The following is a 25,872-nucleotide window of genomic DNA, read 5'->3' as shown; positions in this document are numbered from 1 at the left end:
TATTCCCCTAATTCACTTTTTTTAAAATTTTTTTTACTGCTGCTAGTTAATCTTAGGCTAGCTACCCTGAGCCCAGCTACTGACGAAACCAGCCATTCCCCCGTCGTTTGAAAGCAATGGTCCCTGTTATTTTTTTAGTCTGATCCGCTTTCAGAGACAACGACTGGTTTTCAAGAGTTTGTTTTGCTGTATGTTCTTCTATAAGCTTGTATGCTTGTTAAATAATAGCTTAAAAAGGTGTGGTTTATACCCGCATTTACTATCAAAGTTAAGTGTGGCACGATGAAACTCATGTATGATAATGAATAAAAAGGTTTGGCATTGAAAGTCATGAAAAATCAAAGTTAAAGATATGACTTTTACAGCGATTATGAATATGAACTCAAAAAATTTGAACTAAATAACAAGGGGAAGGATTGGGGGGCTAAACGGTTACGGACCGTTTGCACTCTGGCAAGCAACAACAAAACTTGGCAAATAAATTTAGCAGAAAAGAACAAAATAATTGACATCAGAAATTCAAATTTACTGCCTCAAAAGTTTCCGCTTAAGTGAGTTTTATGCATCAATTTGACATGATTGAAGAAGTATTCATTCAACCTCCGCGGTCAACGAAGAAGAAGAATCATTGTCAGTTTCAAACACTTTGCCCAATCTCACTGCGGGACGTTGCACCATGCCAGTACTGGTCCTGATGTCGAAGCTTCTTGCCACTCGATCTCTACTCACATGTGTTTGACGATCCGACCAATGGGCCAAATTCCTCGGGGTGTAAAATCCTTGTAGAGCCAAACAACATCGTCTTCCCTGAGCTCAGCGTTGGCTTGCTGCCATTTTGTCCGTCTGTTAAGTTCCGGTACAAATTCTTTGAGAAGACGAGACCAATAGTGGTCCAAAGGGGTCTGTGACTCCCTGAAGTCTTTAATTGAAAACCGGGTTCTGTTGTTTGCCAGAGGTTTTAGGCAGAAGTGGCGTCTTCTCATCAGGAAATCATTCGGTGTTAATGGTTCCTCGTTGGTCAAAGTGCTCCCAACATGCGTCAGTGGGCGTGAATTAAGAATTCCTTCTGCCTCCGCTACGACTGTATGGAAGACTGAAAAGTTTAGTCGGCGGCTTCCGAGGACAACAAGTAGGCTTCGTTTAGCCTATTGGATAAGTCGTTCCCAAACCCCTCCGAAGTGCGGTGCCAGAGGTGGGTTGAACGTCCACTGGATGTTCTGTTGGGCCAGCTGGAGACGTATGTAATTGTTGTCTGGTTTGTAGTTTTCCTGAAAATTGAATTTCATTGCCTGGTTAGCTCCAACAAAGTTTTTCCCGTTGTCCGAAATAATGACATCAGGGTATCCTCGTCTGGATACAAAACGTCGAATAGCCATTAGTAGACAGTCAGTAGAGAGGTCCTCACAAACTTCCAAGTGTACTGCTCGTGTGACCAAGCATGTAAACATGCAGACATAATTGAGTTCTGTCTGGGTTCTGGATTTTTCAATATGAAAGGGGACGAACATGTCAATTCCAGTATTCACAAATGGGTAGAGTTTGGAGTGCTCCGGAAAGGGAAATTTCGGTAGAGGAGCCATCTTCGGTCTGACATTGTCTGCTCGCCAGCGTCTGCAGATGAAGCAGTACTTCCCTAAAGTTCTTAGAGCTCTGCGGATTCCAACTATAATGAACGTCGCTTGGATATGTGCACGAACATGTTCAATTTCATGATGCCCGCAGTGGTGATGTGCTTTCTCAATAAGCAGTTTGGCAACTCTGCACTTGCTGTGGAGTATCACCGGATGTTTGCTCTGAAAAGGCAATCCAGATTTCTGAATTCGTCCCTCAACCCTAAGTAGTCCATCGCTATCCAGAAAGGGTATATATGGTAATACGTTGTCCTTCTTGTCTAGGGGTAGTCCACTTTGAAGTCGAGAAACTGTGTCCTTGAAGTGTGTGGACTGAGATATCCTCAAGAGAAAGCTCCAAGCCTTGTTTTCGTCTGCCGCGAAGTCGTCCAAGTCGCAAGGTATGTCGCGTTTGATCAACCTCTTCAGTACGCGCACTGCTCGAAACACTGTTCTAATTGAGCCAAGGAGTCTAGAATAATTTGAAAATCTGTTTGGATCTACCAAGGGTTTTTCACTGGTTTTGACATCAACTTGAGTGGCGTATGTTTGAGCTGTTTTGTCACCGGAGAATGTCCACTCGCTCTCAGGTTTGATCAGGAAAGAAGGTGCTGTTATGCACAATTTTTGAAGATCGCATTGAGTTAGACCTCTAGTACCATGATCAGCCGGGTTCATTTTTCCTGGTACGTGTCGCCAGTCGTCTTTGCTTGAGTTCTCAGCAATTTTGTTGAGCATATTTGCGATGTACATCTTCTGTCGATCCTTTGATTTGATCCAGCTGAGTACTGCTGTGCTGTCGGTCCAAAATTTTTTGCTCTTCACGTCTATTGTCATCTCGGTCTCACAGAAGCCTGCTAGTTCTGCTCCCAGTGTAGCTGCTTCGAGCTCCAATTTGGGAATGCTCATCTGTTTGATTGGTGCCACATTGGACTTGCTGATGACATAGTGGGTAGCTATTGAGCCGTCAGCGGAGATTGTCCTCAGGTACACCACTGCTGATACTGCTGAAAGTGAAACGTCTGTGAAGGTGTGCAACTCGTGAGTTCCATCGACGTTGGGAACTAGACATCTGGGGATTTGAATTGAAGGCATTTTCTGGAAGTCTTCCATCCATTGCTGAATTTCGTCGTAATGTTCCTTTGATAGTAGCTGGTCCCAATTGTGTCCTTGTTTGACGACTTTTTGCAAGATGCATCTCAGTCGAATTGCAAAAGGCGAGATTATTCCAATGGCATCAAATAAAGAAGCAGCCATTGAGAGAAGCTTTTTCTGTGTGATATTCTCACTTTCATAGCTCAGTTTGGGTTTCGCAAAAAGAAGTTGATCGGATTCAGGGTTCCATGTTTGACCAAGTATCCTTTATAACTTTAGAACTCCAATTCTGTCTTCCTCTGGAATCTTTTCCAGCACAGCAGGGTTATTGCTGAGAAACTTGGTGAGGTTGAATCCCCCTGTTTTGAGAACATGTTTCAGCTCAGTCGCTGTATTTGCTGCCTCTTCCTCTTTTGAGAATGTTTGAATGAAGTCATCCATGTAAAATTGTTTTGTGATTGAGTCAAAGATTTTTGGATGTTCTTGTCTGTTATCGTTGGCGCACTTTTGCAGAACAAAAATTGCGCAGGCAGGAGAACATGTTGCTCCAAAAATGAGTCGTTGGTATTTGGATGTCCTCTCCTGATCATTGTCGCTCCACAAAAAACGGAGAGCATCTTGGTCTTCTTCTCTGATTCCAACTTGCATGAAGATAGCCTCTATGTTTAATGTTACTGCAACCTTGTACTGACGAAACCGTAGAAGAAGTCCATGTAGATTGCACAAAACGTCCGGTTCCGTTAGCAGTGCATCGTTCAAAGAAACCCCTTTGTATTTTGAGGCTGCATTTGTCACTCGTCTTATCTTGTCTGGTTTTTGCTTGTTGATGACGGGATGATGCGGTAGGTAGCAAATGTTCTTTGCATCCTGGTTTGTAACAGCTGCTATGTATCCTTTATCCATATCATCAAAGATAGTGGTCATATATCTCTGTTTCAGTTGGTTGTCTCTCTCTAAGCGCTTCTGTAGGGCGTGCCACTGAACCCTTGCCATGAAGTAGTTGTTGGGTAGCGTGACGTTTTCTCGCCAAGGGAGTCCAATCTCATATCTTTCCCCGTTGTGATGTGTGGTCTCTGCCAAAGTCTTTATTGCCTTCTGGTCTTCTTCATTGTGTCCCTTCGTAGAACCCTGACTAAAGTTGACACCTTCAAAGATCCAAAAATGATGTAGAAGATTTTCGTCCGGATCGTCACTACCTCGCTTGAGATGGTTGAAAAGAGCGATGTTGTGGTTGCGTCTTCCTTTATGGTTTGGTTGAAAGTACTCTTGTGGCACAGGGCCTGTCAAAGTCCATCCTAACAGTGTGTTGACTCCGTAGGGTGTTCCTGGTTTGCCGGTAGTGAAATGTCTTGGAACAGTAGCCAGAAAAGAAACTACCCCTATGAGTATTCCAATTTTGTTGTCACGAATTTGTGGGAAGTTGATTTCTGCCAAATGATCATGGTCTCTACAAAGTCTATTCAACATTTCTTAGGGGACAATTGGCATCTGGAACTGCTCAATGGAGGTTGCGTACACAGGAAGACTTGTCACCGGTTTTGAGCTGTGAAGTGAACCAATTCCAATCATGACATCAGTTGTTGTCACTGTGTGCTCCCCATGTAGCGAAGCTAGAGGAAGTTCTATATCTTTGGGGACTCTAATCCGAAGAGCATCAGCAATGTTTTGTGTGATCTGTGTGATATCACTTCCACTGTCCAAAAGTGCATAGGTCTCTATGTTGAAATTTTTGTAGAAGAGCGTGACTGGTATTGCCTATAGTTGAATAAAAGCTGTGACCCATATGGGTTCCCGATTTCTGCTACAAGTGTGGTTTTGCACCCGTGGAAGTTTTGATGAATCATCATTCAGTTCGTTGCTAGTCACTGATTGAAAGTGAGTGTTACTTCTGTCATTAGTTTGCTGGGGATTGATGTGCTGCTGATTGGCAGTTTGATGCGAGTTGTTGTTTCCATAGCTTGGATTACGAGGATTGAAACTGTTTTGATTGTATCCCCTTCTGTTGTTGGTATTTGGCGTGTTACTGGTTGTTGACGAAAGCTGAGACGTTGTATGGTTGAAGTTTCTACCGTAGTTTGACTGCACCGGGTTGTTCCTGGATTGAAATCCCCCTTTACTCGTTGCTTGGAAATCATTTCTCTGCAAAGTCCTGAAGTCGTCTCGATGGAGAGTTGAATGATGAAACCCATTGCATTTGTCTACAAGACATCGAATCTTTGATTTACAAAATCCACTCTCATGTCTCTTCAAGCAATTGACACACAAGCTGTGATGCCTCACCAATTGCTGACGGTCAGCTACGGACTTGCTCAGGTATTCTTTGCAGCGACCAAGGTTGTGATCCCCAGAGCATAGTTGACTATTTGAGCTGGCTTGAAGAACTATGTTGGAGTTTTTCTGGCCTTGGGAAGGCCGTTCAACCCGGTCTGTCCTTTGTGGTCTTTGTGGAGAGACATCCTCGCAAGCCTCTGCATATGTGCTTATCCAATCTGCAAAGTCAGCCAGATTTGGCTGCTCTATTCTCATGCTCCTTACATCTTGATTCCAGCGAATCGTCATTGGTGTTGTCAACTTCTCCTTGGCAACTTTTACTACCGCAGAAGCCTTCAGGTCCGATTCAAAATGGTGACGTCGAAAGGTCTGTACCAAACGTCTGGGATCATCCATTCTGGTCCTAGGCCATTGATCAAGTTGTGTGAGGTACGCACTCACAACATACTGCGGCTTTCCAAACTTTCTGATAAGTTCCTGAAGTGCCTCCTCATAGAAGTTTCCGTTGTAAGAGTAACCACAGATGAAGTCTTTTGCTTTGTGAGTTACCGAGTTTTGCAAGTATGTCATTTTCTGAACAGTTGAAAGATTGGATTGTCGTGAATGGTTGACTTGAAAAAGCTGTACCATTGATGCCACATCAAAGGATCGCCTGAGAAATGGTCAAGACTAATCTTTGGTAGACTGAACGCATTCATCATCACTTGATGGTTGGTCCATTCAGAACTGTGGGGTCGATGTTGAAACTGTTGCTCAGAAAACTGTTGTGGCATGAAATTGAAGTGACGGTTGGTCTCTCCGTTGGGGGCGTTCATCATTTTGTTTGTCTCTGGGATTGAGCGATCCATTTGACTACCGAGCAAATGACGTGACTGCTGCTGATCCCGCGGATAGTGATTGTCTGCAAAAGTTTGAGTGAAATTGTCAGGCATTGCTTGCTGTTGAAATCCAGTTGCTGTACCGGAATTCCAGTACACAGTGTCTGATGCTTGATCGCTAGAAATATTGAGGGTAGCAAAACCTTGATTTGGAACATTCAGATCAACAATCGGGCAACTCTGAACCTGTTTCGCATCTTCACTGAAGCTGCGATGCTCCTGTATCTCACTGTTCTCTTTTGGTTTCTGTTGCGGAGCATTGTATATTTCTACACTTGTTCTTTCTTTTTGAAGATCACGATGACTGTTTTTGAACGGTACACCATCATGGTCATCAGATCTGAACACCGCATCCCAGCTCTCAGCGTTTTCACCTGCATTTTGCATTGGCGTTTTACGTCTCATTCCGCTTGGTTGTTTACGTCTGCTTCCTGAAACAACCACCTTGCTGCGTATTTTGTTGGGTTCTTCCGAGGAGGTGTCGGAAGAGATGAACTTTTGATGGTTTGACCCATGAAGCAATCTGACTTTTTGTTGGGTTCTCAGCCATTTGCAATTTCTCCGTGCAGACTCTGCAGCAACAGTGTCGAACTATTTTTGTGTCAACTGCTGTTCTATGAGTTCGTTACACATGCGATCAAGCTCCGCTTTTTGCTGTCGAAGTTCGTCAACGAGCTCTTGGAGGTCTGTTGCTGCTTCTGTTTGTTGCATTTGTTCGTCGAGTAGGTCTTGTGCTGCTTCCCACTCAATGACTTTGAACTTCAAGAGTTGCATGAGTTGAGCCTTGGAGGTTGACTTTGTTTTGGTTTTGCTTGACATGGTTCTGGCTTTTCTCATTGGTTAATGGTTGCTTTGTTTATGGTTGCACGATGACATTCACAAAACAAATTATTGCACTATGAGTGTTATGAGTCACTGCACTTTTAGTTAGCACTTAAAATGTTGTTTGAACGCTTATTAATTTTTTTGTATCTAAAAATAACTTGAATGTTATTTATACTGCTGTGTGTGGACAGCTATTAATGGTTTGGTTGTCTTATGTTTTACCAAACCTTGCTTGAATGCTGTGCTGTTATTAAATTATATTATGCACGCTTTGCGCTGTGTGGAGGGTTTTGTCTGATCACTGTCGCAAAGAAACACCCTAACCTGGGGAGGATACTGTTTTACCTTTAGAAAATTTTGTGCCTAGAAACAAAAACTTTTGCACTTGCGTGTCAGCAGGTGCAAAACTGTAAATCAGAATCAGCTAGAGTATCTGTTTGAATGTAAGAAGGGCTTAATCAAACACTGAAATTTTAAATGCTCTTTCGCTAGACTTAGGGTCAGAGAGTTATAGCTGAACTAGAACGTGCTATAATCTAAGAAAGATCAGGCTTCGCTACCTATGTATATGTTCGACTATCCCCGTCGTCAGCCTATGCGTTGGTTCAAAAGAGAACCCGCAGCCTCACCCGCTCAGGCCCCAGTCAATCTTATTAGCAAATGTGGGACCTCTAGTCGCATGGACTAGAGAACTGCATTGAGCGGATTGCATCTAATGTTCGGAGTGCAATGAACGATGCAGGGGGAAGGTCATCTTAGCTATTTTTACTGAGTCGGAACTTTTTCTGGTACCAATCGTTCTCATTTTTAATTGCCCTCAAACGAGGTTTGTGATAATTATCATAAGTCCTGTTGGTTCGGTAAGAGTCTTTCCATACTATCGGACTTTTGCGTAATAATTTCCTGTTTTTTGACTATTCCACTTTCTGTACTCGGAAATGGGATAAGGAAGCAAAACTCGTAAGGCATTATGTCACCGAGTATTCCCCTAATTCACTTTTTTTAAAATTTTTTTTACTGCTGCTAGTTAATCTTAGGCTAGCTACCCTGAGCCCAGCTACTGACGAAACCAGCCATTCCCCCGTCGTTTGAAAGCAATTGTCCCTGTTATTTTTTTAGTCTGATCCGCTTTCAGAGACAACGACTGGTTTTCAAGAGTTTGTTTTGCTGTATGTTCTTCTATAAGCTTGTATGCTTGTTAAATAATAGCTTAAAAAGGTGTGGTTTATACCCGCATTTACTATCAAAGTTAAGTGTGGCACGATGAAACTCATGTATGATAATGAATAAAAAGGTTTGGCATTGAAAGTCATGAAAAATCAAAGTTAAAGATATGACTTTTACAGCGATTATGAATATGAACTCAATAAATTTGAACTAAATAACAAGGGGAAGGATTGGGGGGCTAAACGGTTACGGACTGTTTACAGCCCCGATGGTTGTCCGTTTTGGTTTTATCAAAAATTGGGCATAGGTGACAAGTTAAAATAGAGTTAATGAAATGAAAGAAAAGTCTCGAACATTTATAACTCGAATTTAAGTGCCTTTAGGAAGGGTCGTCAACTAGGCTGAAACTAAATTTGATTGAGATAATGAAACGCATGCCGCTTTCGGATCTACTACGTTTTGCCCACCCCAGCTTAGTGGGCTCATATTTTTTACGCCCCCAGGCGCACGCGCTATTTTTTTTTACATAGTAACGTGCTATATAACAACATATAATTTGTAACTGGGGCGTAAAAAACACAGGGGGGGGGGGCGAAACAGAAAAGATCCGCGCTTTCAAAAGAACAACAAAAGAACAAAATTTAGCAGTAAGTAACGTGACGCCTTCTTACCCCAAAAATGTGCATCACGTTCCTATCAAGGTATTTCAAGTTGATGTTTTCTTGGTACGGTAAAAATTTACTTCAGTGACTGGCGTATAGTCTTTGCTAACGTATGTTTTTTCAAGTTGATTAAGGACAGTAATAATAATTCATTGAATTTCTTTTTATTGAGATTAAAAATTTTTGTACAACCAATAATTGCGAGTGGGATGTTTCGTAGTCCAAATTTTAAGGGTTTTATGTTGAACGGCATGCAGAATATAAATTTTCTTTTTAAGTTGAGAAATATTTCGTCTGGAATAACTGATGTTTAATCAATACTCTTGCCTCTTTTCGAGTATTTCAGTAGCATTTCTCTCTAATTTCGAGCATCTCTATGGGTATGACAAAAGATTTTCCAATTGTTGAAATCAGACAGATTTAGCAAGCAGGCCGTAACCATCTATCTACATGATTAGTTTAACAATGTAATCTAATCTGGGGCATTTAAGTCCGCAATCAGCACGGATAGGCCAAAGTGGTGGAGGGTTACAAAAGGGAGATTTAGTTAAGTCTAGTTGAGAAAAAGAGGGTGGGGCGGGGGGTGGGGGGGGGTCAGGGTGTGAGGTGTGGGGTGTTGGGCGAGGATTGGATTATCCAACTAAGTAACTGGTAGTGGTGACTGGCTAATTGAGGTTGAAAGGTACCTCCTGTATTCATTTGTACCTTACACCCTGCGAACGTGAGCCCTCTACCCCCCCCCCCCCCCTCCTCCCACCCCCACCCCGCAAACCCTTCTTCTTCCCCTTCCTCATATTCACTCTCTTCTTTATCTCATTGACTACTTTCAAATTGATCAGAGACCTAACTTGTAGTACATGTGCGTGTTTGATCTACTGGTCTGCTTTTAAACTTATTTCGCGCTCGTGATTTGACTTTCTTCCTAATTCTTTTTTCCTTCTTTTCTTGCTCTGAGATGGCCATGATTGCAATATTAGACGGTTGATTATCCACCCATTCCCTTTTCGCCCCCATTTGCTGTTTTCAATTTGCTAACTAGAGATGTCGGTTTGTCTAACCATACCACATGTTCGTTATGTTTGGATAAAAGTGCCGGCGATGTCCTTATGGTTCCAGTTATAACTCAAGTTATAACTAGATCTGCTTCGTTTCCCATTTTATCCCTCTTCGGTAACCTCTAAATTGTTATTGCCGTTCGCTCGACTCTGATTGGCTAATTTTCTGTTACGATAGTAATGATAGGTCTCCGTGGTAATTGTGGTAATGTGGCGCCTAAGGTGTTCAGCCGCTTCTCTTTGATCTGCTTTCTCATCTTTAATTTGTGGGATTAGTTCACCTTTTGATTGCCACTCAACACCAGCTTACTTCTTGTCCCTTTATTCTTTACCCCATGACACCCCCCCCCCCAAAAAAAAACAGACACGTCTTATTTCCGACAGCGAAGGCAACTTACCTTACGTGTATCGCCAAATTATTTCCAATTCCAATTTGACTCCGATTCTGATCTGACCTCATATATTAAAGCTTCACCTGGATCCAGTCTTTCCACAATCCAAATTCGTTGTGGAGTTAGTTGTTTTCGATTTTGGCTCGATACCGAACCATTATAGAGCCGCACCTTCATTTATATTTACATCAGTCGTCAATCATATTCTATACCGCGTGAAATCATTTTTTTTTAAAATTATAAGAATGTGAGTTCAACATAGACGTCATAATTTTGTCCTCCCATTTTTTCAATAATCTGCAAGTAAGGAGGATGAAAGGAACAAACTAACAGAATAAGCTCAAAAAATAATTGGATCAGTTTTGAAGTTTGATCCCGTTTGCCTGCTAAGTCTCCGTTTGTACGTTTATGTTAGAGCATAAATATTAGTCGCTTGAGGGACCTACTGCGCTGACACGAAGATTTTAGCATGCGAGTGCTGGGTATTAGTCCGAGGGGGGGGGGGGGGTTATAGCGTAAATATTTTTCTGCTCCAGCATAATTAGACCCCAATGATTGTGGAATTTTTATCGTGTAAGATCTGACAAATTTCTGACAAAACCATCTTGCTAATAGCCTGTAAGGGGATGCATCTTCTTATCAGATCTGATAAGACGTTTCTCAGATCTTATACGATAGAAATTCCTCTTAATAGATCTTACACGATAAAAATTCCTCTTATAAGATCTTACACGATAAAAATTCCTCTTATAAGATCTTACACGATAAAAATTCCTCTTATAAGATCTTACAGGATAAAAATTCCTCTTATATGATCTTACACGATAAAAAATTCCGTCTTATCAGATCTTACACGATAAAAATTTCCCCTTATATAAATTCCTGAAGTATGGTATATTCTTCGTATTGAAGACAATTCAGAGTTGCTCTTAAGCAGTAGCCGAAAAACTACAGCATGCAACACTTAAGTGTCCGAGCAACAAAGAGAAAAATATCTTATACTGTCTTTTAAGAATTATAAGATATTGTAAAAAACATTATTTGAGTGGCAGGGGCTTTCTCCGAAGCGGTGATTATTAAACAAGGCTGAAAATTTTTTTCAAAGACCAAAAATATCTTGGACTGCTAAGTTTAGCCATAGTACCCAGTTAAGACTCACAATAAAACTGCCGCCAAAACATAATCAACAAGCATTTTCTTTGTTTCACAATTGGTTAGCTGACCGATTATTTTTTTTACCTTCGTTGGACCCTGACTACGTTATACGGTTATATTGAAATAATTAAAACATGTCATATCAGATCTTACACAATAAAAATTCCGTCTTATCAGATCTTACACGATAAAAATTCTGATAAGGGAATGTTTATCTTATAAGATGTCTTATCAGATCTTACACGATAAAAATTCCTCTTACCAGAATTTTTATCGTTTAAGATCTGATAAGAGGAATTTTTATCGTTTAAGATCTGATTAGATCTTACACGATAAAAATTCTTAGTCAACATCTTATCAGATCTTACACGATAAAATTTCCAGAATCACTGGGGGAGACTCAAATGGATTTATCAGTTAAAAATTTATCAGTTTTCTAACCCGCCACCCCCCACCCCCGTGGTGTACTTCTGAGTTCATACGCTTCTGAGCTTACTCATATTTTTTCCAGTTTGAAACTATTCTTTTATTCTTTTTCTTAGTTTTGGCTGTCAGTATCAGTTATCATTTAGTTAGCACCAAATCCATGGCAATTTCTTACCTAAAAAAAATCGTCCAACCATCGCGCTCATTTTAAAGAAAAACAAAAAAATGGTGAACGTATTTAAGGCCACAGACTAGTTCGAGCGGTAAACTAAATCTGAGTTGGAGCGGTAAATAGAGGTTTCACGGAAATTAATCATGATAAAAAAATATTATCCATTGAGTGAGAAACCAAGGGCTATTTCGAGATTTATCTGTATTAGTGACAAATTTTGGTCGCGTTAGGTAAATAAATAGCAAACAATTCATGATGTTCTTTGACTATAGTTTGTTTTTTTTTCGTTTTCAGAACATGCATAAAGATATTTTGTAAATTTTTTATTTTTGAAGCAGAAATCGATGGAATCTAAAGCCAAAGCTTTTAATATGTTTGAGTTCTAAGATCAGAACTACCATTGTAGAGTTTCCCTTCATATTACTTTCCTGTCTATTTTGTGTTTTACTAACCGGAATGTTTTTAATTGTCAATGCAACAATTAACAAAATATTTTAGCAGTTTAAGTTTTTATAGAATTATATTTTAAAATATTTTTTTGCTTAAACTATCATTAAACCGACACGCGCTTTTGTCTCAGAGCATTTCAGCGCTGAAGCAGCACATTCCACGAGTAAGAAGGTAATTAAGTTTTGAAACAGTGCTTCTCTAGTAAATTTTAAGTTCTTAAAGTACAGTTTTTCTTCATTATTTTTATACTGGGGTCATAGTTCGCCCAGGCTAAAAATATCCTGTTTAGAGTGAAAATTACTCGAAGTCCAAAATTAAATCTGAGCAGATTAATGTCATACTTTTGTAGCTTATAACTGATAATTACTATAGTAGTACACATGTTATTTTAAAAAGCTAATTTTAGGCAGTTACCACAAAGCCCTTTTAGCTTAGTGGTTGAGATTTGAAATATTAAATGAAATGACCTGAAATACGCAAATTAAATATTACAATTATCCACGCGGAAATTTGAATCACATATAAAGCAAACCTTGTTGGCGGGAGTAAAGTTGAACATATTTTTTACCATGCTGTAAATTTTCTCAAAAAAAACAAGACTGGTTAGTTTTAATTGTGACATGAACAGAGTGCTGCCCATGTAAATAAAACAGAAAGCCTCTAGACTGATTTAGCGCTGCTGTGCTCTGCCACCAACCTCCAGGGACATTTGTTGAAACTGAAATAACTATCCGAGCAAAGCCCTTCATGAGTATTTAGTCGTTATATAACGAATTCATATGAATTTTGTCGAATCAACGGTTTCAACAACCGATTTTTGTCTTCCCGAAAATGAGGGCTGTGTGTGTCTGTTTTCTATCGCAGTTATCTAAAAACACAATATAGCCGTTTTCCTTATTTTAGGTCAAACTTTATTGAATTTATTTTTCAGAATATTTTTTGGTGTTTCAAACTTATCTTTTTTAAGAAAATCTTTTCAGCTAACTTGTATCACAATGAAAGATTTCAATAAATTTTTATTTAAAACATTGTTTTTTTTCTACTAAAGTTATTTAATTTTAATAAAAATTCAATAAGCTCTTTCTTTTAACTGTCAACTCTAACTGCATTTACACCCGAAGAACACAACGAGCAGTATTAGATAAAACGCTGATTTGATTTAGTTGTTAGGAGAATCATTTATGCCAGGAAAAACTTGTGACCTTTAATCATCTCAGCAACTTTTTGCCTATAAGAATAAGCTCTTTTTTCTGGGTGTTTTATTTCCAAATGTTATTGTTGCATCCAAACTCTGTGTAAGCTTCCATTTGTCTGATAATTTGTTTTCTTCAAACCAAAATGCCAATGAATGATCCGTTGTGGTTTTTAGAGTCAGCGGTTTGGAAAATTACAGAACAGAAAGATATTTTTTAGTGACAGGAAGTTGTCTTATTCGATACCTCCTTTTGATTAATATAGTTTCACCCTAGTCATAAATGGACGGTTATCTTGTAAGATTCTTTTGAAATCTTGTGATATTAGGCTGGTCTGAAGTAAAGTCATCCTGTAAGACTCTTGCAAGATAACCGTTCTCTTGCAAAATCTAAGTTTAGTAGCCTGAGCGTAGAGTTTGATGTGCGTTATGCCTTCTCCGAAATTGTCGCCTCGGCATTGTACCATTTTTATGTCTAGACAATTCTTAGCTTTTGTTCCAATCTCAATTTAACCCTTTCGACGCTAATTTGAGTCCAAAGTGTCGCTCTTTTTGTTTCATTTTCAAAATATTTTGGCAGCTTTGCCATGTTGTTTTATCACTCAATGTGATTTTCTAGATATCTTTCTCTTAACTTGGCTTTCGTTGAACGTGGCTTTAAAATTGCCTCATTAAAATGTTTAGCTGTTTGAATTAATAATATTTTGCAATCTCTAATCCATCACAAATTTCCCCATTTTGTAATGCATATATTGCTTCCATACAAGTTGAATGAATCATTTTCCACGTTCCTGTACATAACCCTCAGTGCGATTCAGTACTGGGCCAATAACAATTCAATTCCTCATCGTTACTGAATCATAGACTGACTCACGTAACTTTTTTGACTTGTCAGGCCTGCGTTCAGTATGATTTTATAATGGTTGGACTTGGGCCAAGTGCAAAAATAAAGCTCCGTAGGGGATTCGCAGCCACGATGTTACTATCCCTAGACGTTTGTTCTCCCTTCTGCGCCACCGATCCTGTTGAAAATTGTCTTCTGCGCCGTTAATATGCGCCTGAAACAAACAAATTTCAGGCCAGAAAGCAAGCAAAATATATTACATGGGAGATGTGCTTTTACAATTGCCAAGTACTGATTTACTCTTGGCGTTCGGTACGGGTTTGACACAAGAAAAGATCCTGGGGTCTAATTTTAAGCAGAGTTTGCAACTTTGCAGCAATTATATTGCTTCCTTTCAAATTGATAATAGTTGGCGTTTTGTCAGTGAAGTAAAAATAATTATGAGCACGTTACCGGAGTTGAGTCTCACAGCATTTCAACGCTGAACCAACTCATTTCAAGAGTAAAAACTTTAATAATTTCTTAGTATTTTAACTTCATTTATGCTCAGTTTTTCTTTCATTATGATTATTTTGAGGTCATAGAGTTCCCTCAGGCTAGATGTTTCTTTTATAGTCTGCAAATTACTAATACCCCAATTGTAAGTCAAAGTACAATAATGTCACACTTTTTTAGCTTATAACTGGTAATTAATATAATAGTACACAAAATTTTTATACTTGCTGGAGGCTATTGCCACAAACTCCCGTTAGATTTGTTGTTACGACTTGCTACGCAAAGTGAATGTTGAAATTACCCACGCGGCAGTTCGAGTCGCGTATCATTGAAGCCCTTTTGGCGGGAGTTACTCTGAGAATAATATTTTTATCTAGTAAATATTACTCAAAAATCGATACCAGCCAGTGTAATTTGTGACATGAACAGGGTACTGGCCATCCAAAAACAAACAGAATGTCCCTGATTCAGCGCTGATTTGCTCTGACACCAACTTCTGGTTTGCCATTTTACAGTGCAGTTGATGATTCAATTGGAATTAAAAATTTTAGTTGTCTGCACTAACAAACATTATTCCTAGTAGATTGCGATTTTAAAGCAACTAACTGATTGCCTTTTTCCAATAATCTTTGCATCTGTACTCCATTTGATCGTTCCCAAATTCTTCACTTTTGAATTGTTTCGAAAACAAACTGTTTTTGAAAATTTAATGATCTAACCACTGTTGCTAGGGGGAAAAGGACGCCACGCGAAAAATTTCCAGTAGCTATTCATTCAAAATACTTGTGAACAATACTTATGAAATACTTATGAAATTCTTAGTGAACAAACTTAAAACGGAGAAAAATTCAGATGGCGAAGCAAGGAAAGCAAGTGTTCCATGTTATAGCTTGTCTCAGCTTAAATACTTGCGGCTACTAACGCAATGATGACAGTAGGGCATGTACAAATTTTTTAGGGCACGTTGTTTTTCGTCTTTACCGTGTCAATTTTGTGATATTGATCTCATTTACAAATTTTAACAGATTAAACTCGAGATGCTGAAATTGTTTTGAGTTTTTTAGCAGGCAAAAGCTCTTTCGAAACCAACTGTTTAATTGGTATTTGAAGGTTCAGATAAAATATTGCGTCTTCAAATGCCTTGTCAGTGTAAAGTCTGTTTTTGTGCTCTTCATGTTTTTATTGTTCCGACCCACTTTAATGAGGTAGGAACTATAAGCTCAACTGGTTTTTTGTCCTGTCAAGTTTCGCCGGTCAGTAAAATCATCGTTCAGAGGTGTGAACTGTATGATCAGAAATCTTGTCAAACGTAGCATTTCAAACTATAAAGATTATTTTGAATTTCGTTTTTTTTCTGAGGGGTAACAGAGGTTTACACTTTTTTGAACGTCAGCCTGACTTCCGTTGTTTTGTTCACTTTTTTCGTAATTTTGATAAAAACATGATAAAAATTGTTAGCAATACTAACATTGGTTTTAGGTGGTGAGATAAAGGAGAGTTGATGAAACGTCTGACCCAACTGTTTTCGTCGATTTATGGTCAATTTTTTATGAAAATTCACCATTTTTTTCCTTTTTTCATAAAAAATGGCATCGAAAAAGCTTATTTGCCCACTTTTTCCAGTTTGCTGGTGGATGGAGACATAAAACTGCGGACACGATCTCTGTTTTCTCAGATAAGGGCTACTCTTGACTCCCATTCTTGGCAAAGGTTTTAGAATCAAAATTTTAGCGGTTCTTTCTATAAGTTAAAAAGATATTTTTATAAAAGCCATCTTGTGTTTTTCACTTACCAATTTATCGTCAGCCTAAAAAAACACTTGCAAAAATCTAGCTATCAATTGATTTTTTCGAAAGTTCATCAAGGATATCATTGCCAATTTTGGCCTCTTCGTTGATTTTTTCATTGAAGAATGGTGCTGATTGGACTTCGGGTCTGTCCTTTTCAAAATATTTTTTGCATCTCAAATTTTTTCAAACCAACTAGAGGCCAATCTGTTTTCATATGAGGTACCAGGTAACCATAAGTGTTCTATGTATATTAAAATGACGGCCAAAAGAAAAATATTGTTTTCTGAGTAAATCACGTGGTCCTTAAGGCTCCGACGAATTCTTTTTGTAACTTTTTAATGAATTCTTGAGGTTTGTCTGTTTTTGATTTTCTTTGTAGTCTTGCAACTGAGTATGCTTTATCAAATGTTTAACTTGGTATACAAGGACCTCACAAAAAAACTACCTATTGCTTTCAATTTAGACATAACGTCTTTTCGATTTTCGTCTCGACAATTATACAAATTTACTATTTTTATCAAGTTTTCGATCAAAATAGCCCTATCGTAACAATTTTAATTTATTAATTGAGACGCAGCAATAACAAGACCAGCCTTGGTCTAATTTAGATTTTTCCAATTCAGTGTATACTCGTATTACAACGGGGCGCTTTATTTTTTTCTGTTTTTTGAATTCCACCTTTTTAATGTCGGTTATTGAACACAGTAACTTCAAATCAAAATTAAACTATCGACAGGTCAAAATCAAATAAAAATTAAGGATGCTGAACACACAGAAGTTCAACAAGAAGCTTATCTTTTTTTGGCTTTAGCATCATTTGCGTAAAATTGTTTGAATGTTTGAGTTCTGCTTGTATTCGTTGTTATTCTGTAGTCTTTTGACTAAGTCTTCTAATGACATATCAAACTGACATCTTTATAAGTAGCAAGTTGATCTATTTTTATCTAATTTTAGTTGAAAGCTTATGACTGCTATAACTGATTGTTTTGAAAAAATTCTTTTAAAATAGATAATTTTCAAAATGATTGGCTACTTTATTTCTGATTTTGTAACAATTAGCGTTGTCTTAGCAAAGAAAGAGGCCACATTCTTTTTCAAGTGAATCAGAATGTAGTCTTCAGTGCTCTTTTATCTTTTAAGTAATGGTATTTGGCGTTAATACAATGAATTTTCATATCTTTTTTGGACAATTTCTAATTCCGGAAATTGTCTTTTGCGGTCTTGTTCGATTATCTCCTTAATGAAGAGTCACATATCTCGTCAGTGCCGTTGAAAGAAGGCGCGACTGTAATTTTTTTTTCGTTTTTAGACTTCGCTACCGTGATTTTTCACTGTACCTTTTCTTTTTGTAACCGCATTAAGTTCTTTTTAATGGCAGGCCGCAATGGTTTCGCTTGATCGTATAAATGGCGCCATTACGAATACTCAGTTGATAGCTAATAATTTTTTTTGACCTTGAACTTAATTGTTTTAAAAAATTATGAACTTTTTTTTAACTTTGCCCTTTTGTGTTTTTGGTATGTTTGTTAATTATTCTCAAAGACAGGTCTCTTATTATTTTTCTGGTAACATACGAGTCAATTGTTTTAGTTTAGTTTTTATCTGACGATATTTCAACTTTTCAACAAGTGTTTTTTTAAAGTATATTGAAATTAATTTTTGGTCTTAATTAATGCTTGTTGTTTTCTGTTTGATTTTGTTGGTTCTCTTGTCTCTTACTCTGCCTAATGGCAGGTATCATAGGCCAGTTAGTGAGATATTATTTATTTTGTATAGATGTTTAGATGTATAGAGCTCAAAGGGTTTTTCTAAATGGATACACTAATTTTTTTTCAAACAAAATATGAATTCTTGAACGTTTTCTATCTTCTCCTTTTGAATCAATTTGAACTGATAGTGTCAGTAAGTAATTGCTCTTAAAGCATGTGCTCTATTTTTCAACAGAAATTCAATTCTTCTAAATATTTATAAAACCTGATCCATTTGTAAATTACTTAAGCCATAACACAAGAAGGCCAACATTTTTTCTGGGCTAGGTCTGCAATTTTTAAGATGTGCTTTGACAAAAGATACATATCTCGTTTACTCCCATTACTTTTTTGGATGATCTAAGTCATACTAACTGTGCCAAGGGGCACAGTTGTCACAGCAAAAAATGTTGTTGTTATTTGTTAGACATCAACTTTCCACATGTCATTCTCTTCCTATTAATCTCAGGAGAAATATTTCCCATTCAACAATTATTTGATAGATAGCAAAAAAATTTCGGGCACGAAAAATTAATATTTTATACTGCAGTGAAATCTTCCAGCTTTGAAGCCCGAACCTGGCTGTATTTATTACCCACGAGGCCGACAAACAATTTAGCCGAATTAATATGTTAGCATACAGTGAAAGTTAATCGATAGTTGTTATCTCTAATACAAATGTTAAAAATCGTAGTGTTTTTTGTTTGACAAGGTAGAATTTCGATCAACTCATGTCACCCCCCCCCCCGCCGCCCAGCCCGCCCGCACACCCCTACATATTGCCATTTTCATTACTTTTCAACTTCACGCAAATTGTCCGCTGAATTAATCATTTTTATGTTGTCGGCTAGTTGCCCTGTCGGCCAATACGGCGTTCACCGGTAATGTACAAAATGAAAAACCGCAAGATAGTGTTTTGGGTATGTAGAAAAAGTTAAGCCCAATAACCTTTTTCAAAACAATAGATCCAAAATTTCATAACTTTATTTGAGATTCATTCGTTCATCGTGCATTTTTTTTCACTCTTGCTGATTTATTGTGCCGTCCCCCACCCGGGCCGAGGTGTCACCGCCATTCAACGCAAAATTATGTAGGATAAGCGGTGAATAAGGGAAATTTTGTAAGATAAGCGGTGGATGCGGTGAAATTGCATAAATCAGGCGGTGAATGCGGTGAAAAAAACTTTATCGCCTGGTAGCGCTGAAATTACATAATTTCACCGCTGAATTTAGCGGTGAAATTACATAAATTCACCGCTTCGATAAAAAATTGTCCAAGTTATGTAAGATAAGCAGTGAATGCGGTGAAATTACATAATTTCACCGCTGAATTTAGTGGTGAAATTACATAAATTCTCCACTTTGAAAAAAATGTCCAAATTATGCGAGATAAGCGGTGAATGCAGTGAAATTACATAAATTCACCGCTTAACTTATTTGAGAAATTAATGAAATTCACCGCCCGGGCAATGAAATGGCGTTTAGGAACTTTAAAGCAGTTCAACTTTTGAAGCCTATTTCGGCCGACCAACTTTTGACCGAGAGAAAAGTGATCATTGAAAAATTCTCAAAAAACTGAATCATTTGTCGAGATTTTTTTGGAAATTTCATGTTTCTCGATATAAATTGAGCATCAAAGTTTCCGAATTTGTAGACTTTTCATGCTTTGTATGTGTTTTTTATGAGCGTTTATATACGGTTCATTTTATAGATAATAATAGGTGTGATAACGATAGCTGAGTTCTGAGTTGTGCTTTAATTTACTGTCTGGGCTTTTATACGACTCGAAGAGGAGTTATAGTGATCTGAAGAGAAACGAGGACGTGAACATATTCCGCGGAGCGAGTCATTTTTTTTTCATTTTCACAGCAGTTTTTTTTTAAATTTGAACTTCAATCAGAAAAACTCACAATTGTTATCTGCGCAGAAAATTCCAATCTATCATACTTTTGAGTGTTTGACAAAAAATACATATTAGAATTTTAGATAAAAATTTTTTGCTTTTTTTACTCTGACGCTGTAGACTCCTTCTAGTAGTTTTTAAACTTTAATCTTGTCCCAATTGTCAAAATCTGCTAGGATCTTTTTATTGCTACAATTTTTTTGAGGTCGCTGTATTGACTTTTGGACTACTATTTCTTCTCTTTTGTGCTTTTTGAATATTTTTTTAGATACAACCTCATAATAGTTTATTCGGAAGTGTTCAATGCGCTTTGATGCTAGGATATGTAGAAAAAGCGTTCACCAGTAATGTACAAAATGAAAAACCGCAAGATGATGTTTTGGGTATGTAGAAAAAGTTAAGCCCAATAACCATTTTCAAAACAATAGATCCAAAATGCGGTGAATCCAGAATGCGGTGAAATTACATAAATCAGGCGGTGAATGCGGTGAAAAAAACCTTATCGCCCGGTAGCAGTGAAATTACATAGTTTCACCGCTGAATTTAGTGGTGAAATTACATAAATTCTCCGCTTTGAAAAAATTGTCCAAATTATGCGAGATAAGCGGTGAATATCGTGAAATTACATAAATTCACCGCTTAACTTATTTGTGAAATTAATGAAATTCAGCGCCCGGGCAATGAAATGGCGTTTAGGAACTTTGAAGCAGTCCTACTTTTGAAGCCTATTTCGGCCGACCAACTTTTGACCGAGAGAAAAGTGATCATTGAAAAATTCTCAAAAAACTGAATCATTTGTCGAGATTTTTTTGGAAATTTCATGTTTCTCGATATAAATTGAGCATCAAAGTTTCCGAATTTGTTGACTTTTCATGCTTTGTATGTGTTTTTTATGAGCGTTTATATACGTTTCATTTTATAGATAATAATAGGTGTGATAACGATAGCTGAGTTCTGAGTTGTGCTGTAATTTACTGTCTGGGCTTTTATGCGACTCGGGGAGGAGTTATAGTGATCTGAAGAGAAACGAGGACGTGAACATATTCCGCGGAGCGAGTCATTTTTTTTTCATTTTCACAGCAGTTTTTTTTAAATTTGAACTTCAATCAGAAAAACTCACAATTGTTATCTGCGCAGAAAATTCCAATCTATCATACTTTTGAGTGTTTGACAAAAAATACATATTAGAATTTTAGATAAAAATTTTTTGCTTTTTTTACTCTGACGCTGTAGACTCCTTCTAGTAGTTTTTAAACTTTAATCTTGTCCCAATTGTCAAAATCTGCTAGGATCTTTTTATTGCTACAATTTTTTTGAGGTCGCTGTATTGACTTTTGGACTACTATTTCTTCTCTTTTGTGCTTTTTGAATAGTTTTTTAGATACAACCTCATAATAGTTTATTCGGAAGTGTTCAATGCGCTTTGATGCTAGGGTATGTAGAAAAAGCGTTCACCAGTAATGTACAAAATGAAAAACCGCAAGATGATGTTTTGGGTATGTAGAAAAAGTTAAGCCCAATAACCATTTTCAAAACAATAGATCCAAAATGCGGTGAATCCAGAATGCGGTGAAATTACATAAATCAGGCGGTGAATGCGGTGAAAAAAACCTTATCGCCCGGTAGCAGTGAAATTACATAGTTTCACCGCTGAATTTAGTGGTGAAATTACATAAATTCTCCGCTTTGAAAAAATTGTCCAAATTATGCGAGATAAGCGGTGAATATCGTGAAATTACATAAATTCACCGCTTAACTTATTTGTGAAATTAATGAAATTCAGCGCCCGGGCAATGAAATGGCGTTTAGGAACTTTAAAGCAGTCCTACTTTTGAAGCCTATTTCGGCCGACCAACATTTGACCGAGAGAAAAGTGATCATTGAAAAATTCTCAAAAAACTGAATCAATTGTCGAGATTTTTTTGGAAATTTCATGTTTCTCGATATAAATTGAGCATCAAGGTTTCCGAATTTGTTGACTTTTCATGCTTTGTATGTGTTTTTTATGAGCGTTTATATACGTTTCATTTTATAGATAATAATAGGTGTGATAACGATAGCTGAGTTCTGAGTTGTGCTGTAATTTACTGTCTGGGCTTTTATGCGACTCGAAGAGGAGTTATAGTGATCTGAAGAGAAACGAGGACGTGAACATGTTCCGCGGAGCGAGTCATTTTTTTTTCATTTTCACAGCTTTTTTTTAAATTTGAACTTCAATCAGAAAAACTCACAATTGTTATCTGCGCAGAAAATTCCAATCTATCATACTTTTGAGTGTTTGACAAAAAATACATATTAGAATTTTAGATAAAAATTTTTTGCTTTTTTTACTCTGACGCTGTAGACTCCTTCTAGTAGTTTTTAAACTTTAATCTTGTCCCAATTGTCAAAGTCTGCTGGGATCTTTTTATTGGTACAATTTTTTTGAGGTCGCTGTATTGACTTTTGGACTACTATTTCTTCTCTTTTGTGCTTTTTGAATATTTTTTAGATACAACCTCATAATAGTTTATTCGGAAGTGTTCAATGCGCTTTGATGCTAGGAGGAAACACCGAGAGATTGATGTGTTGTGAGCATGGTTTTACTGGAACAAAAACCCTTTCGTGTTTATTGATCAAGACTTTGCTTGTTTTGTAACCGTTTTTTCTATTCTCCTTTAATTTGCCGTATGATGAATTGGTAACCAAGGAGTAACAGAAACAGAATCGAAAGGCCAGACAAATACGATTGTTATAATGTCGTGTAACTTAAAGATTTTTCTCCAAAAAGTTAATCAGAAATTTTGAATTTTTTCCGTTCTTTTCCCCCTCTTCCTCGATTTTTTGTTCCGACCCCACTTGTGGGGGGAGGAACTATATACTCAAATGGGTTTTTTTTTGTTCCGTGAATTTTGGCCGATCGATATATTCGTCGTAGAGAAATGTGAGTGGTATCATTAAAAAGCTGGTCCAGCGTAGAATTCAAACTTAAAAAGATTTTTTGAACTTCGTTTTTTTCGAGGAGTTGTCGAGGATTGAAGTTTTGTGTGAACACGTGATATTTGTTCACTTTTAGTGCAACTTTTCTCCAAATTAAAACTTTTTTTATATAAAAATAGTATTTCAAAATTAAATTTCACGCCGAAAAATGGTCCAATTTTGTGTTCCTAATAGACTAAAGTCGATAAAAAAGACTATTTCTGGTCTCATAGGGAAGTTCACTATCAAAAAAATTCGAACTCTATTTGAGAGCCCTTTTTTAATAAAACTTTTCTCTTTTTTTTTTGCTTTTTTAAGTCACCTAGAGACAAGTCACTTTTTATATCAAAGTTCTATTAATGACAAACCTCCTTTACAGTCAAATGAAGCCCAATGAACAAAAAATGTCGTTTTCAAGGAATTGCTCACGTTTTTTTTGGCTTCGATTCTGAGTTTTCGTAATTTTGAATGAAATTTTGAATTTTTTTTTGAAGTTTTACTAATTTTTTGGAGTCATATGGCAGGGATTCATTGACTAACAGTGCAATATGTTCCATAATGAGCATTAAGTGAACATATCTAGTTCATTGAGGGGGCAGCTAATGGCTGTTAAGACTTAAAATATAATTTTTCGAATTTTTTTTCGAACATTAAAGAATCATAAACTTATTATTGTGATATGTTAGTCAGTCCAGGTGTGACAGCACCCTCTGCCTTCCTACTGCAACCAAATTTAATCTGGTTAGCTGGTTTATCTTCTAACAATTGGTTATATGACTTCAATGACACAAGATTTCAATTTTTTTTAATTTTTTTTTTGATATTTTTGTATTATTGGTTACTTTGGAACTCTTTATCACATCATCAAAACATTATACACATTATCAAAAAATAACTGTAATCCAATTGACTTAGAGAGGACGTTCAGCGGATCACAGAGAAAGTTTTCAGAGAAAAACTAATGGTTTAATTGTCTTCGACACTTTCTTCTCGCACTTTTCTACTGAATTTTGATTTTTTGCCTGTTTTTGTTATCGTTTTCAGTCATAAGATTTATTGTGATGTCTTTTTAACTATCTAGGCATGAAAAACATCGTTTTCCTCCCTAATGGTTATATCTCAGCGTGTTTATTGACTTCCGTTGAAAGCCATTGAATTTAATGGCTGTTAAAATAAAAACAATTTTTCGACAATTTTTTCAACAATAAATCCTAAATTTTTCGTGAACTCTTTGTCAGTGTCAGTATTGACAGGACCCACTTGCTTTTTACTGCAATGAAAAATATTCTGTAAAGCTGTTTTATCTTCTAACTATTGGATATATGACTTCAAAGACATAAGATTTCAATTTTTTAAAAATTTTTTTGGATATTTTCGTATTATTGGTTACTTTTGAAATCTTATCACATTATCCAAATATTGACAGCTCCCATTAGCTCAAAAACAATGTTCCGTGGATCCCAAATAAAATTTTTATAGAAAAATATATGGTTTAAATGGCTTCGACACGTTCTTCTTGCACTTTTCTACTGAATTTTCGATTTTCTCCTCTTTTTTTGTTGTTTTAATAGTCATAAGACTTATTGTGATCTCATAATGAATACCTATGCATGACAAGCATAAATGTACCCCCATCGGGGCATCTTTGAGCGTTTTTATTGACTTCCGTTGAAAGCTATTGAATTTAATGGCTGTTAAAATAAAAATAATTTTTCGAAAATTTTATTTGAACAATAACAAATCCTAAATTTTTACTGAACTGTTAGTCGGTGTCAGTATTGACTGGACCCACTTGCTTTCTACTGCAACTAAAAATATTCTGTTTAGCTGTTTTATCTTCTAACTATTGGTTATATGACCTCAATGACACAAGATTTCAGTTCTTTTTTTTTTAATTTTTTTGGAAATTTTATTAAAAATGGTTACTTTTGAACTCTTTATCACATTATCCAAATATTATACATATTATCCAAAGATTATTGTAATTAAATTGGCTTAGAGAGGACGTTCAGTGGATCACAGAGAAAGTTTTCAGAGAATAGCTAATGGTTTAATTGTCTTCGACACTTTCTTTCGCACTTTTCTACTGAATTTTAGTTTTTGCCTGTTTTTGTTATTGTTTTCAGTCATAAGACTTATTGTGATGTCTTTTTAACTATCTATGCATGACAAACATCGTTTTCCTCCCTAAGGGTTATATATGGGCATAGTTATTGAGCTCCGTTGAAAGATTGGGTTTACTGGCTGTTAAGGGTTTAAAAATAATTTTTCGAAATTTTTTTCGAACATTAACCAATCCCAAAGTTTTTTCGTGAACTCTTTGTCGTTGTTGGTTTTAACAGAGTCCCTTTCCGTTCTACTGCAATCAAAATAATCTGGTTAGCGGTTTTATCTCCTACCTATTAGTTTTAAAAATTCAATGCCACGAGATTTCATTTTTTTTCGGGTACTTTATTTTATTTTTGGATCCTTTTGAAATCTTATCACATCATCTTACTTCTGATAGTCCCTATTGGTTTAGGGAAGAAGTTCAACAGATCATAGATAAAGTTTTCAGAGAAGAGCTTATGATTTGAATTGCTTGGACATTTCCTTCTGGCACTTTTCTACTGAATTTGTGGTTTTTGCCTCTCTCTGTTGTTGTTGTTTTCATAGTCATTAACTTGTTGTAAGGTCTTATTGATGAAATACGATTGGCAAACAAATTTATTGTCCCATCGAGGCATAATTTATTGTATTTACTGGCTTCCGTTGAATGCTAATGAATTTAATGGCGTTGATAATA

At 36.9% G+C, this 25,872-nt stretch overlaps 3 protein-coding genes across 5 annotated transcripts in view; 1 reads left to right on the top strand and 2 right to left on the bottom strand.

Annotated features, from left to right (window-relative positions):
• LOC142344923 (dopamine receptor 4-like) overlaps nt 1-25,872 on the top strand; it is a 108,395-nt gene that overhangs the window by 27,317 nt on the left and 55,206 nt on the right. Inside the window, exon 1 of one of the 3 annotated variants that reach the window (XM_075397004.1) lies at nt 10,046-10,076. The exons of 1 other annotated variant lie outside the window; for it this stretch is intronic. The gene's annotated coding sequence lies outside the window, so the exon portion shown is untranslated. Of the gene's footprint in view, nt 1-10,045; nt 10,077-25,872 lie in introns of those variants that run through there. One more of the 3 variants, XM_075397001.1, reaches the window with a different exon arrangement.
• On the bottom strand, nt 592-2,867 carry LOC142345138 (uncharacterized). Its single transcript, XM_075397225.1, has 2 exons — nt 1,507-2,867; nt 592-721 (listed from the first exon to the last, which is right to left on the bottom strand). Exons 1-2 carry the CDS (start codon nt 2,865-2,867, stop codon nt 592-594), a joined length of 1,491 nt encoding a protein of 496 aa, XP_075253340.1.
• Nucleotides 2,973-4,172, bottom strand: LOC142345137 (uncharacterized). Its single transcript, XM_075397224.1, has one exon. It carries the CDS (start codon nt 4,170-4,172, stop codon nt 2,973-2,975), a length of 1,200 nt encoding a protein of 399 aa, XP_075253339.1.

The sequence above is a fragment of the Convolutriloba macropyga genome, chromosome 8 (genome assembly GCF_964194025.1).
Source record: "Convolutriloba macropyga chromosome 8, txConMacr16.3, whole genome shotgun sequence".
In the NCBI taxonomy this organism is placed as follows: domain Eukaryota; kingdom Metazoa; phylum Xenacoelomorpha; order Acoela; family Convolutidae; genus Convolutriloba; species Convolutriloba macropyga.
Note: the sequence above shows the minus strand (reverse complement) of the source record. Positions and strands in the feature narration are given on the sequence as shown.

Bases quoted from the DNA above. Each gene is read 5' to 3' on its own strand.
- LOC142345138 (XM_075397225.1), bottom strand. From the start codon at position 2,867: ATGGCTGCTTCTTTATTTGATGCCATTGGAATAATCTCGCCTTTTGCA. The intron at 722-1,506 runs GTTCGTCCCCTT...ACATGTGAGTAG, and splicing joins GTGAATACTGGAATTGACAT to AGATCGAGTGGCAAGAAGCT.
- LOC142345137 (XM_075397224.1), bottom strand. From the start codon at position 4,172: ATGTTGAATAGACTTTGTAGAGACCATGATCATTTGGCAGAAATCAAC.